The sequence below is a fragment of the Cydia pomonella genome, chromosome 15 (genome assembly GCF_033807575.1).
Source record: "Cydia pomonella isolate Wapato2018A chromosome 15, ilCydPomo1, whole genome shotgun sequence".
Taxonomy (NCBI): Eukaryota; Metazoa; Arthropoda; class Insecta; order Lepidoptera; family Tortricidae; genus Cydia; species Cydia pomonella.
In genome coordinates this window covers 5,017,631-5,030,790 of record NC_084717.1, presented here as the reverse complement: position 1 = coordinate 5,030,790, position 13,160 = coordinate 5,017,631, and the positions used below count along the sequence as shown (strand labels likewise).

The 13,160-nt window shown below is 37.2% G+C and overlaps 1 protein-coding gene across 1 annotated transcript in view; it reads right to left on the bottom strand.

The window, feature by feature from the left end:
• Nucleotides 1-1,857: 1,857 nt before the first annotated feature.
• The window catches only part of LOC133525609 (ammonium transporter Rh type B-B), a 103,663-nt gene continuing 92,360 nt past the window's right edge, over nucleotides 1,858-13,160 (bottom strand). The window contains exons 8-10 of the mRNA XM_061861926.1: nucleotides 9,747-9,908; nucleotides 9,476-9,566; nucleotides 1,858-3,824 (exon numbers count right to left, since the gene is read on the bottom strand). Coding sequence (XP_061717910.1) covers nucleotides 3,742-3,824; nucleotides 9,476-9,566; nucleotides 9,747-9,908 — 336 coding nt within the window. The 3' untranslated portion in view covers nucleotides 1,858-3,741. The remainder of the gene's footprint in view (nucleotides 3,825-9,475; nucleotides 9,567-9,746; nucleotides 9,909-13,160) is intronic.

Sequence of the window (13,160 nt, the reverse complement as noted above, 5' to 3'; positions counted from 1 at the left end):
GCAATGATGCATAACTTGAACATCCTTGGTTGTAACCACCTGCTCCCAGGATCTGATACAATCCGTCTCGCTTACTCCTGATCTTTTGCTACAGGTGAGAAAAGGACAATAAGGGCTATACAAGGTAACACAGATGCGCTGAGTTAAGCATTTGAAAAGATGTTGAAGTTATTATAGTTTGAGGTAAAATTTGCCAGATGGCGTATGGTAATATCCTTTAATTTCGTTAGTGAATGGTAATGACGCAAATTATTATGCTGACCGTACTTGCTATATTAAAAATAATTTAGCATATTGAGTGTTATTAGAATGTGTTTATTATATTGATATCTGCAATATAATTGTTCCTCAGTCATGGGTTTTTTCTGTGTATTTAAGTATTAATAAAATTTATATATTACATATATTGATGTTTAATTGTAAGTACCCTAAACACAAGCCTTATTGAGCTTACTGTGGAATTTAGTCAATTGGTGTAATAATGGCGTATAATATTAATTTATAAAATTTATTTATGTATGTTTTTACAGTAAACTAAGTGCGTATATGACAGCACCATCGTACAAATGACAGATGCCATTTACACCCGTCTACAATAAAAACATAAAATTCGTAATTTAAAAAAAGTATTATTAATATTTAGCTCTGTTTAAGGGAGAATGCAAATAAAAGTCTACATGAGATTTTTGAAAGTATTTTAATTTAAATTTTACAATTGTCCCCTATCCCCTAGTGTAAATATTTTCGACAGCGAAACGTGACGTACGCGTTTGCGTTAAGTGTCATTTTGTATGAGATTTTTGACTTTCCAAAACGTCCCGCTTGGCGCGCTGTTCAAAAACCCATACAAAATGAGACTTAACGCAAACGCGTACGTCACGTTACGCAATCGACTAAATTTACACTAGGGGTACAGGTGCTGCTTTTGTTTTTATATTCACTTATAGTGTTTAGTCTAACTTACAATATATCTTAAAAAAGTAAACAGACAACAATAAAACAAGTTTTGAATATAACATAAAGTACATTTACTGAAAGAGGCTTACAACTGAAAGAAGCTTACCTATTCGAGCTAGACATTTACTTTCAAAGCAATACTTTTGTAATATTACATTGAAGGAATTTGCAGCTAAAGTAAAAGGCTATATAAAAACGTTTTGCGGGCGCGCTTGGCACACGACTTTACTTGGCGCAAAACTAAATGGCGACTTAAATCGTGATGCTCCTTTACCCTTGTTAAGACCAAGCAAGAGTGAAAGAGATGGCATTATTATTGAGTTATGAATTGTTTTAACTAAAACAGATTTAGTTGAACACCTGATTGTTAAAAAACTAATGAGAAAGTTGCATATTATCCATATGTTGGGCAAAGTGATCATATGGAAATATTGAGTGGTTTCTTTATGTTAGCTGGTGGAATTGAGTTTTCAATGATGATTTTGAATAATATTTTTTTAATTACATTCATGTGTGGTGAAAAATTTGTGTTTCACTCTGAGGCAAAGTTTGTTTAACCCTCGTGCCTTGAAACCCTCACAACGCTCAATATTCTACTTCTAGAATCTTTCGCTCTGAATTCAATTTTGGAATCTTTCGCTTGCTCGGGTATCAATATTAGCACGAGTGGTTAAACAACAAGTTTGCCCTATCTTGTCCGAAATAAAAAAAAAATATTTTAATTACGCCCTGAATCGCTACTTAGTTTTGCGGCAAGTTATAGTTACGACAGCTTGCAGAGGGCCTACCGCAAAAAGCGGAACTCGAAATTTCATTATCTGCCTCTATATTGCTCGAATATGGAAGAGCAATTGAGAGGGAGATAGAGTTTGACTAGGTACGGGAAGTTTTCATGCCAAGTTTTTACTTCTAATATCGTCAGGTGACAAGCAAAACTCACTAATTCCTAAAAAAAAATCAAACAAAAATCAACCTTATTTGGTAGTGATGTGGTTCATTATGGCTATGAACTTGTAGTGGTAATTAGTGAGTTTTGCTTGTCACCTGACGATATGGAGCTCATAGGGATATGTAGGTATGTATTCATACTGCCAAGTTATTTTGTGCTAAGTAGGCTTACAGATGAATATATCCGTTTTTAGCCTTTTTAATTAACCTTTTAATTTTTGACTCGTTTTACAATCTTTTCAACCTATTTTTATTTTGATAAATATGGCACTTGGATACTCCTTAGTTAACATAGTCCTCTGGGAGTTTGAATGAATTAAATTCTAAGATTGAACAAGTTTTGGCCGAAGAATCGGACAATTTCTTGAAATATTTTTTATTAATTTAACAAAAAATATGTCCATAATTCATGATTCAGATCATGCTGTATTAAAATCGCCTTACGCACAACAATGATTTTATTACAATACTTGCTTAAAAAATTTATAAATTATCATTGTAACGTAAATATAATCTAAATTGATCTCGCATTTAAAGCCCCATACGGCCCAATTCGAACAATGCTTATAAGATGTCACAGTGATACGATACCGATCTGTCACTCTCAAAAGGGACATTTCTTCAACCAAATATGTCACTTTTAAGAGAGAAGTATATCACCTACTCTTTCATACAAAAGGAGAAAACGTTATTCCAGTTCTAACTATTTTCCAATCTCCATGATTTTTTTGTATGTTATTGGCACAACTAAAAAGTAGGTTTATAGGTTTTTTTCTTTTTCAAAAAAGCGAAGGTTTTAATTTTATTTGGCAAAAAATCGAAACCTATACTTAAATCTATAGAATGTATTATGCTGAAGTGATAAACATCAAAATAAAAGTGATTTGTTAGTGGAAACCGTTTTCTCTCGAAATCAAATTTCATTTCGTTAGGATAACAATTATCGCAAAGCTATTCTTCCCTCTTAACACTGACAGATCGGTATCTTATCGCTGTGATATCTTATAAGCATTGTTCGAATATAGCCGATACTCAGATACACCCAATATGTCTTTTACATAGACATGATACTTATCAAAGAACAATAAAGAAATATTACAGAATTCGTCGTAAATATGCAATCTCACAAAACTATCTCGTAATTACAGGGGCCCATTTCCCGAACGTTATTAGACTAATGTATATTAGTAGTCCACCAACTGTCATGTACCTATTTGTTATAGTCGTTGGATTTGTAGCTGACCCCGAAGGGCTAATCCTTTGTCTATTGTTAAGTAAAAGAGTAAAACGGCATGTGCCACTAACCTGCAAAAAAGAAAGGTCGTATAATTCTAATTGACACCTGAGCGCGGGCTAGTCCAACGTTAAAAAAACCAGTGTAGGTGAGCTCTCCGATAACGCAACTTTGTTACGCATCTTGAGGACACCTTTTAGACTGGTTCTGTAGTGTTCGACTCGCCGGCACTCAGTAACCGTAGAGGGACTACACAAGAAATTGCAAATTATTTTTCCATTTGTTCATTTTGAATCTTATTGCAACTTCCATAGGAGTCGTAATCCAACAACCGGTTAAAGTGGCCGGACCATTTTTAGGGTTCCGTAGCCAAATGGCAGGAAACGGAACCCTTATAGATTCGTCATGTCCGTCTGTCTGTCCGATTATTTATGTAGGTAGTAGCACGTGCGGTTTTACTTAACAATAGACAAAGCGTCCAGCTACAAATCGAACGACTGGACAACCATCGGGGCCAGCTACAAATCGAACGACTATAACGTGACAACACACTAATAATATTAGACTAATACCAATCGAGAAATGGGCCCCAGCTAGGACCACTACGGGAGCTCCCAGTTGAGTTCATCGTTGTACTTGTCTTTTTCTTCCAATGGAGCAAACATCTTCAGCTTCGCTATAAAACCTGTAAGAGAAATAGTTTTAAGAATTACTCACGTTAGAACGGCCCGGGTGCGGGCCGAGGCAACCGACACATCGTTTTCTCTATCATCACGTGATCACTGATCACCTGTCGAAAATGAAGTGTCAGTTACCACGATCCAGACCTGGGCCGTTCTAGCGTGCGTCATCGTTTAAGTACTTTGAAATTTGGAGTAAATAAAAAAGCCCCTAATAATTGTTCACATGTGATGACCTTGCAATCATTGATATAGATGACTGAGGAAGGCTCCATACTTTGCTTTTTATGGCATATAGTTCATGTCATCGACGATGACGTGCGGATTTGTCAAATATAACATTTAATAACATGGCAATACGGGTCAAGGCGCGCGTATTCGTGAATGACACGATGTATAGTGGATAAAAGTAACATATTTTTTTAAGATCAGATCACATTGCCGTGGTAATAGAGTCTACAATCGCCCAAAGCAGTCGTCGGACAGGGGTTGTACAGGTTGCACTGCACGCACCGGAGGTACACACAGAACAGGAGAGCTAATACTAAAATATCTAATTTTGCCTTCGGTTACTGCGATACAACGTATAGTACCCGATACGGCGTATAGTAATTTAAATTGTATTTTTTCTTATTTAATGCATGTTAATTATAAGATTGTTTTGATGTGTCTTGCCGAGTTTTTTGCCGATGTCGTATTGGGATATTTGGGATAGCCTCCTCTAATTGAGGGGGGATTTAAATCTCGGGTTAGAGGTGTAGGGTTAGAGCCGGCGTAGATTTTATTTGACGTTCATAAGCGTACATTACGCCTAATGGCATAAAAGTCATACGCGATATAATTAGTTTCCATGGTTTCATTCTAATTACCTAACCTAAACAAATTTAAATAGGCCCAAATATTTAGACCCACTCCACACTAGCGTCTCCCGAGCGTCGGCATTTAAGTTTATCCTTGACTTATATCAGACCTTGCCTGGCAACTAATACCAAGCCAAAACAAGCAAACTCACTAACTAGGTAGGTATTAGTTTTATTCTTAAGCTTGTCGTTAATATCTACTTGAATTGCTCAATCCCTAAGCCTAGTATCGAGTTTCGTCCCAAATTCAATAAAGTGCGTAACGGAAGTTTTATTTAACCCTTTATTATTGACCCTACAGCGATTCCGGGGGGACACGATTGAGGAAATGTAATTTAGCGCTTTTCGTAAAGGACACTTGAATAGCAACATTGATAGATAAGCAAATGAATGAATGTGTGTAAGAAATCATTGTATTGCATCGTTATATATCAACATCAGACTATTCTACGAACATCACTAGACTAGTCTATTAAGGGCTACCCCACACTATACTCTGTACTTTTAGGTATTAAATGAAAGTAAACAAACCATTTGTATATTTTCGGGTAGTTATAATATTTATTGGTTAACCAACCAAATACAAAACCGCCTGGATCTGTGACTGAACGAACTGACTTTAACCTACATTATTTGATCATGTAATATTTCCATCTGCCTTCAACTGGCTTAAGGAGCCATTTGAGGGTAGATTTTTTTACTTTTATTTTAAAACCTAAAGAGAAACTGGGAACTCATGGGAAAACTAAACAATTTCTCTGTTACTAAAGAAGGTAACTGAATTTTAGAAATAAGTTTACGTACAGTGACGGACTTTAATTGTTGAGCCAATTAGTGTTTACTTTACATTGGACATTTCAAACCGTTAGTATTGACAAGCGGCCCGATTAGAAGAATGATTAAGACACGTTTAAGATCTTTAAAATATCGATAACTAAACGACATGTCAAGATTGACGTTTATTTCGATTCCGCTGTGATCCCAATAAGATCTACGAGTAGGTATCTACGATATTTCGAACGTCAAAGTGACATTGGTTGCCCGAATCGAGCTACTTCTATCAATTATACGACATACAAACGATATCTAAATGAGAACTTATCTAAACCAGAACTTATCGTTATCGTATCTCATTCTTCGAATCGGGCTGAAGCAAATTAGCTTGAACCTTATAGTTCGTTTTTTTATGATTAGAAAAAAGGTAAACAAACTTGACATGTTTTTTTATTGAGAAACGCTTTTTAAAAATCAGTAACTGTTACTTAATATGAAAGCATATTAATGTAAATTATCGTATATGTTAAATAATTGTTACATAATTCAGGGGGAGGAGGGGCGGGTTTAGGGTCGGCAGCGCGCATGTAACTCCTCTGGAGTTGCAGGCTTACATAGGCTACGGAGACTGCTTACCATCAGGCGGGCCGTATGCTTGTTTGCCACAGACGTAGTAAAAAAAAATTGCCGTGACTTATTTAACAAAAGTGTTTTTCAATAAAAAGACGTCAAAATCGCTTAAAGCCCGACCAGAAATATATGATAATTGTCTAGAGGGCGCTGTTATTCTCATGTTTAGGGTGACAGTTCAGTTTAGTATGAAAATTTTAGTTCCAATAAAATTCCGCAATATGGCGCGTTGGTCAGGCTTCAGGCTGAAGGTGATCGCTAAGAGGATGGACAGCCCTATCCTCACTCACTGGATGTCTTTGCATGTGCAGCCTAATTGTAATTATATTTTCTACTAACACACCTAATATAAGTGGTAACACTAACATAATATGGATGTATTTTGTCCGAAATAAATGCTTTCATTCATTCATGCTTTCATTCATTTACATTCTTTCTCGTGCTAAGAAACGAACTAATGATGAATAAACAATTAAATTATCTATATTACAGTCTTACTTTCCGAACTTATGTAATAGTTTCCTTTTACCTCTGTACCCCTAGTGTAACTTTGATCGACATCATAACGTGACGAACGCGTTTGCGTTAAGTCTCATTTTGTATAGGATTTTGAGGTTCCAAAACGTCCCGCTTGGCGCGCTCTTCCTAAATCCAATACAAAATGAGACTAAACGCAAACGCGTACGTCAAGTTTCAAAATCGAATTTAGTTACACTAGGGGTACTGGTTTTCATTATCTTGTCACAAAAGTCAAAGTTAAATTTGTTTTATTAGCAAGAAGACAATTCAACTGTCCAAAATGTAAGTAGAATAAAAAACTTGTAAGGCAATCTATTCTTGTCGCAGTTTAAGACCCTAAAATATCCAACGAATGTTTAAAGCACTTACGTTTTCAAATATTTATAAAAGAATTTATGTAAATCCAAGCAATTAGGATTGCCGGCGGTTGCTTTGGAAAAACAAATGAAATTAATGGGATTTTTTACTTCGTTGGAGAATTATAAGGACATCTGTTTGAATGTTACGATTCAATTAGGAGAATTCGATTTTACATAAATAGTTTAAATTCAAAGTTAAAAGAATATAACAAATAGTATAAATGAAAAAAAAAAAATTAGAGGCAGAACAAGATAAGTTGGCAGCGATTTTGATAGCCCAGACAGTGAACATGTTATTTTAAAGGTCAAACATCTATGAAATTATGACGTTTACTTAACATTTGCATAGGCTGGGCTAACTTAGTTTGGTCTGACTCTAAAGTAGCGTTTGTTACGTACATAATTAATTGCCGTAATCGTTTAGAGAGAATTAGGCGGTTATCATACTACCATCAGGTCCGATTACCGCATCAGTGTAATAATTAATTTACTATTAGTATTAATAAAAGTCTTCATTCTTAAAGGGAAGTATAGCACGTACGAAACGAGATATTGTTTTTCTACTTCTGAATATTTTACGTTGTCCATGATTTTTTAATGTTATTGACACGATGAAAAACTAGGTTTATAGGTTTTATTTATTTGTTTTCAAAATTTGCAAAACATAAAAATGTTTTTTTTTTTCATAAAGGCGAAACCTATTAACAAAGAATATATTATGCTGAAGCGATCGACATCAAAAGTGATTTGTTAAGATTTAGTTAGTGGGAACCGTTTTCTCGCGAAATGGAATTTCATACAAAAAGTACCATTATATCGTTAGGATCGCAAAACTATTTTTTCCTCTTAATTTACTAAGATGAAGTATGAGTATTTAGGTTAAAAACTTGATGGAATCGTATTTGCCTCCGTATTTTATCCAGAAAAAGAGTGACGTACCTAAGCGTCTAACAGCGGAGCTTTAAAACTAGGCACTATTCGTAGGCAATACCTAGGTATTAGGTTTCTGTGTCCTAAAATGCCAGCAGGGATATTTTTTTGTTTTTCAGCCTTTGTGTTTCAACTGTGCCGCAGTTTTTTCACTGGTTCCATTATTTTGAGGTATTTGTTCAAGTTTGTAATTTTTTGACCAACAAGTACCTAAATAAAATTTTATTATATTTGCAATAAAAAGTGACATACAATTAGAAACAAATACACACAAAACAATAATATATAAATAAACTACTAACTTATTCTAAAAGACCTCCGTGGGCTGCACCGGGTGCAAAGGTGCCCATCACACTTGCCGCGTTACCGCGATGGATAGCGATGGCCAACCTCTGCACCAGGTACGAACCCGCGCGGGCATCAGAGGTCTTCTCCCTAATCCTTCGTCCCACTTCCCTTATAAACGCTATGGCGTCAGACCCCCAACACCCTGTCGTCTCGAAGGCGAGAGGTACAAAGTAATATTTCGCTTCTAGAACAGAGTATTGTGCCCTCTTTCTCAATGCTGCCACCTCTGCCGCCGTCCGGCCGAGGTGCGAGGCGGCGAACGTGCTAACGCACGTGGCGTCCCACAGCAGGCACTTCCCCTTCTGCCATAGCACCAAAGTTAACCCGTCCGGCCGTTTGCCATCAGTGCGACAGAGGCCCGGCGGACCCAGAACACACGGGTACCTAAATGAAATAGGGTGAACGCCTATTGCACAATAATATGAGCGCGGAGACGACGGCGTGCAGACCCGTTTCGTGCACCCCGAGCACGCGTGGAGGCGTGCACGCAGTAGCCACTTATAATTTAGAAGTACTCTAGTGCCGTGGGAGAGGGGTAAGTGCCTTTTGTGGGATGCCACCTGCGTCAGTACGTTCATGGCCGCCACGCACCTTGGCTGCACCGTGCGATCGGCGGGAGCTGCTGCTGAGCAGGCGGCGTCCCTAAAGAGGGACAAGTACTCGGGGCTGGCAAGCTACTTGTTTGTTCCCCTTGCCGTGGAGACGTCAGGGTGCTGGTGCGCGGAGGCGAAATATTTTCTTGGGGAACTGGGACAGCGCTTGCAGGAGAGGGGCTCGACCCCCACTCCGGGTCGTTCCTAGCGCAAAGGTTGTCCATCGCGGTTCAACGCGGAAACGCAGCAAGCGTAATAGGCACCTTTGTGATGGGAGCGATGCGGGGTGGGTTGTTTGACTAGTTTTTATAGGTTAGTTTAGGTTTAGTTTTATTTATAGTTATGTTTATTTTTAGTCCTTAAGTATTTTTTAATGATTGTTTTTATTTTATTTTATTTGTGCTAGATAAATAGTAATCATTCATTTTGCTAATATCAGTAGGTTACCTTACTTTTCTAAACAGTTTTCGAAATGTAAAATAGTACCGTTGCCATTTAGAAGTTCTATATACTATAATATAGTTCGTGTCATTTACGATGACGCGCAGATCTGTCAACTCTAACCTTTAAAAACATGACCTTATGAGTTCAGGTACGCGTCTTCGTGAATGGCACCTTCTACATCAATGTAAAATGTACATACCAGTGATCATTCCGCTCACAAAGGAGATAGCAAGAGTCGCGCCAACGGCGGCGAGTTGATAGAGAGCTTGCTGCTGGGCTGTCCTACCGTCCTGTTAACGTTCATGCAAACACTTTACAAATCTGACGACCTTCATATTAATATTTCATTAGTTCACCTGCTAAAATCATGCAAATGTGAATGATATTTATATTGTACCCGATCGTGAGTTTGGTTTATGGAAATTAATATCTATAGACATCACATTGTATAACGGTATTATATTACCTACCTTCATAGCTCCAAAAACACTGTGTAGACCAGTCTCGCCATAAGTACTGGAGGTGGCGAGCGCAGCGAAAAGAACTGACAGTAGGCCGGAATACACGCCCGGCATGCCGTGGAGGTTGTGTACACCGCATGTGTCCAGTAGGCCTACTTTCTCTAACTTAGGCTGAAACAAAGGAGAAAATCAGTTTTTTTTTATTTGTCAGAAGTTGAAGTTAATTTAACTTTACCCGGACCCGGGTACGTCCTTTAACTACGTCCAAAAGAGAGGTATGGGCATTGTGAATTTCATCTCGCTTTGTGTGGTAGGGCACAGCCAGTGGATGTCATAAGGTTGCCAGAGCTCAACTAGGGGCGGGAGGGGATTAGGGTCGGCAACGCGCATGTAACTCCTCTGAAGTTGCAGGCGTACATAGACTACGGATACTGCTTACCATCAGGCGGGCCGTATGCTTGTTTGCCACCAACGTAGTATAAAAAAAAAACGAAATGTGACAAAAGTGTTCACTTTATTAATGATGTAATAGGTATGTATAATATATCAGTGTCTGTTTACAACAAATCGCCATTAAATATGCAACAATATGTATGTACCTATGTCGGCCGCCAATCGTAAAGTTCCTATGTACCTAACGTTTTGAAAGTAGTCACCAATAGATAGTAGAATAGGTTCATTAGGTTGCTTCAGATGTCCGAAGGACAAACTGTCCAGAAATAGGAGCAGGTTCCGTCGACTTGTGAGTCGCCGGAATAACGATTTCCAAGTTTCACGATATTTCATGATCTGCCTGATTTTACAATCGGCCGCCGACATATAAATACTATACATATACTACTAGTAACTAGCTTGATTTTGAACGAACCGTAAGCCATTACCTCAAACCTAAAAGCAAGATTTCTATAGAAATGACTAGGTCATAATAATACCATAGGAGCACCAGAGAAGAAGCTAAATATTATCTTTTATTCTTGTCCCAAGTGCCATGTCAAAATCATGTTGTTCCTTGGGGAACAATTAACCCGACTAAATTACTTAGGTTATCTTTGGTATGTCGTCAGCAACGTTAAAACGTGGTTTTAATTTCGTCGCATTGCGTATAGCGCGTGTGTGTGGTAACTCCATAGTTATACTTGCTTTCAGCCTCAAATCAATTCTCGGATGGAGAATAATGCATATTCATCCTCTATTCCCAACCAACGCCTACCGTTTCAAGTCGCCACAAAGGATACCTTTACGGATATTTGAATATTCATATCGTTTTGTGGGCTGAAATATTGGATTTCGTTAATCTCATTAGTGAATTTAAATATCAAGATTTTAACTTTAATCTTAATTATTTCTTTGTGCAACAGGTACGGTCACGTCTGAAAATATCGATACGGACAAAGTGCCTAAAATATGTATACACTACCTTAATCTATAGGCAATAAGGTCGTGTATACATATTTTTGACACTTTTTCCGTATCGATATTTTCAGACGTGACTGTAAATAGTTAATAAGGTTTCAAAAATTAAAGAGCCGAAGTTACAAAACGAAACGAAGTTGAGAGCGGGAGTGATTTATATATCACTGTCAGTCATTTAATTGACAGATTGAAGTGCTGGAGAGGAAAAAGTTATTATGCGCATAATTGGTTCTATTTTTGAGGTGTCGCTGAAAATTGCCCTGTTTTTTACTTTTCCTTAAGCCAGGGATATAGGGGACAATGTCCTGCAACACGTGTCCGCGACATGTCAAACGAAATCCCTGGCTTAATTTTGTCAATGGGGTTTTCGTGTTATTTTTGTGTTAAATTTAATTTATTTTTTATCAGGTACCTAATTAAGTTCTCGCACGAGTTAACATTCAAAATATTTGGGATAAAATCCTTTGGTTGTATTTTTTCCGTAACCCGAAAATTTTACGGACTGGTGTTTTTTACAAGTTTTGTTTCAAAAATGTTTTCATAAAATTCGTGCCTCTTTACGTTATGATATTCTCGTTGTCATTTTATATTTAATAACCAAATTGATATTCTATAATGAAAGGTGCGGAGCATATTGTGAGTTCGAAAACAAGATAGCTTAAGAATTTGACCCACTTTCGTACAGATATTCCAAATTTCATATCAAGTTCGAAACTCACAACATCGGAGCGTATTTTTGCCTCGTCAGTATTATAAATTAATTAATTAAGATAAGTTTCTCGTAAATTTTCAAAGCTGATGTCATTATATTACGGGGCGGTGGACGCTAGAAATCTTTGCCTCCTCGGAAACTTTCCTTTTCAGGCGAATATTATAAATTCTTTCATCAGAATTTTCAAAGAATTCCGACCACACCGTTCACGTTCGGCTAAACTGGTTTTTGTTTGATGTTGAAGTGAGCACTTCTCTAGATTCCCGATGATTTATTGTGTGAACGTTTGTTTTATAAACATTCCTTTTTCGGAAAAACGTTTTGCACTTTCTGAATATAATGAGGATGTAAAGAAAATTTGTGAGTCAGAAAATTATAGTTACTGAGGCCATGAACCTTTCAAAATTTAAGGAGACCTCAGTAAGTCTATCACAAGTTAATAACACATTTTCCAGTGATAACGTATAGTTTGAACATACATAGCAACAAAAACAAACCAGTCTGTGGGACAGTGACAGTCCATATCAAAAGGGACCTAATAACGGCGTAAGCGCCGACCGCCATAAGGTCCCTTTTAATATGGATATAATGCATGTCGTTGTTGGCTTTGTAGCTGGCCCGCAACGGCTTATCCTTTGTCTATTGTTAACTAAAACCGCGCGTGCCACTACCAGCAAAAAAGGGTCGTATAATTCTAATTTGCACCTGAGCGCGGGCTAGTCCAACGCTCAAAAAACCAGTGTAGGTGCGCTCTCTGATAACGCGTTTTTGTTCCGTATATCGAGGACACATTTTAGACTGGTTCGGTAGCGTTCGACTCGCCGGCACTCAGTAACCGTATAGGGACCACACAAGAAATCACAAATTATTTTTCCATTTGTTCATTTTGTATCTTATTTTAATTACCATAGGAGTTCTAATTAAATAACCGGTTAAAGTTACCCGGCCCTTATTTTAGTTAACAATAGACAAAGGATAAGCCGTTGGGGGCCAGCTACAAAGCTAACAACTATAATACATACATACATACATACGCTTATTATTAAATAATAAGCTTATGTATGTATATATAATGTTTATAAGTTATTCGTATTTATATTATTGGCTTATATTTTTTATTTTATTTTATGTTTTTAATGTTCTTGTCCTACTTTGTGTCTCCAAAAATTTTATATTGTTATATATTCCGGTTTAGTTTTCCTTTCTTCTTTTAGTGTTGCTAATTTTCTCAAAAGTTAGCTGGAAGAAATATCCGTTAGGGATAAGTTCGCCTTCATACATATACTTACATATTTTAC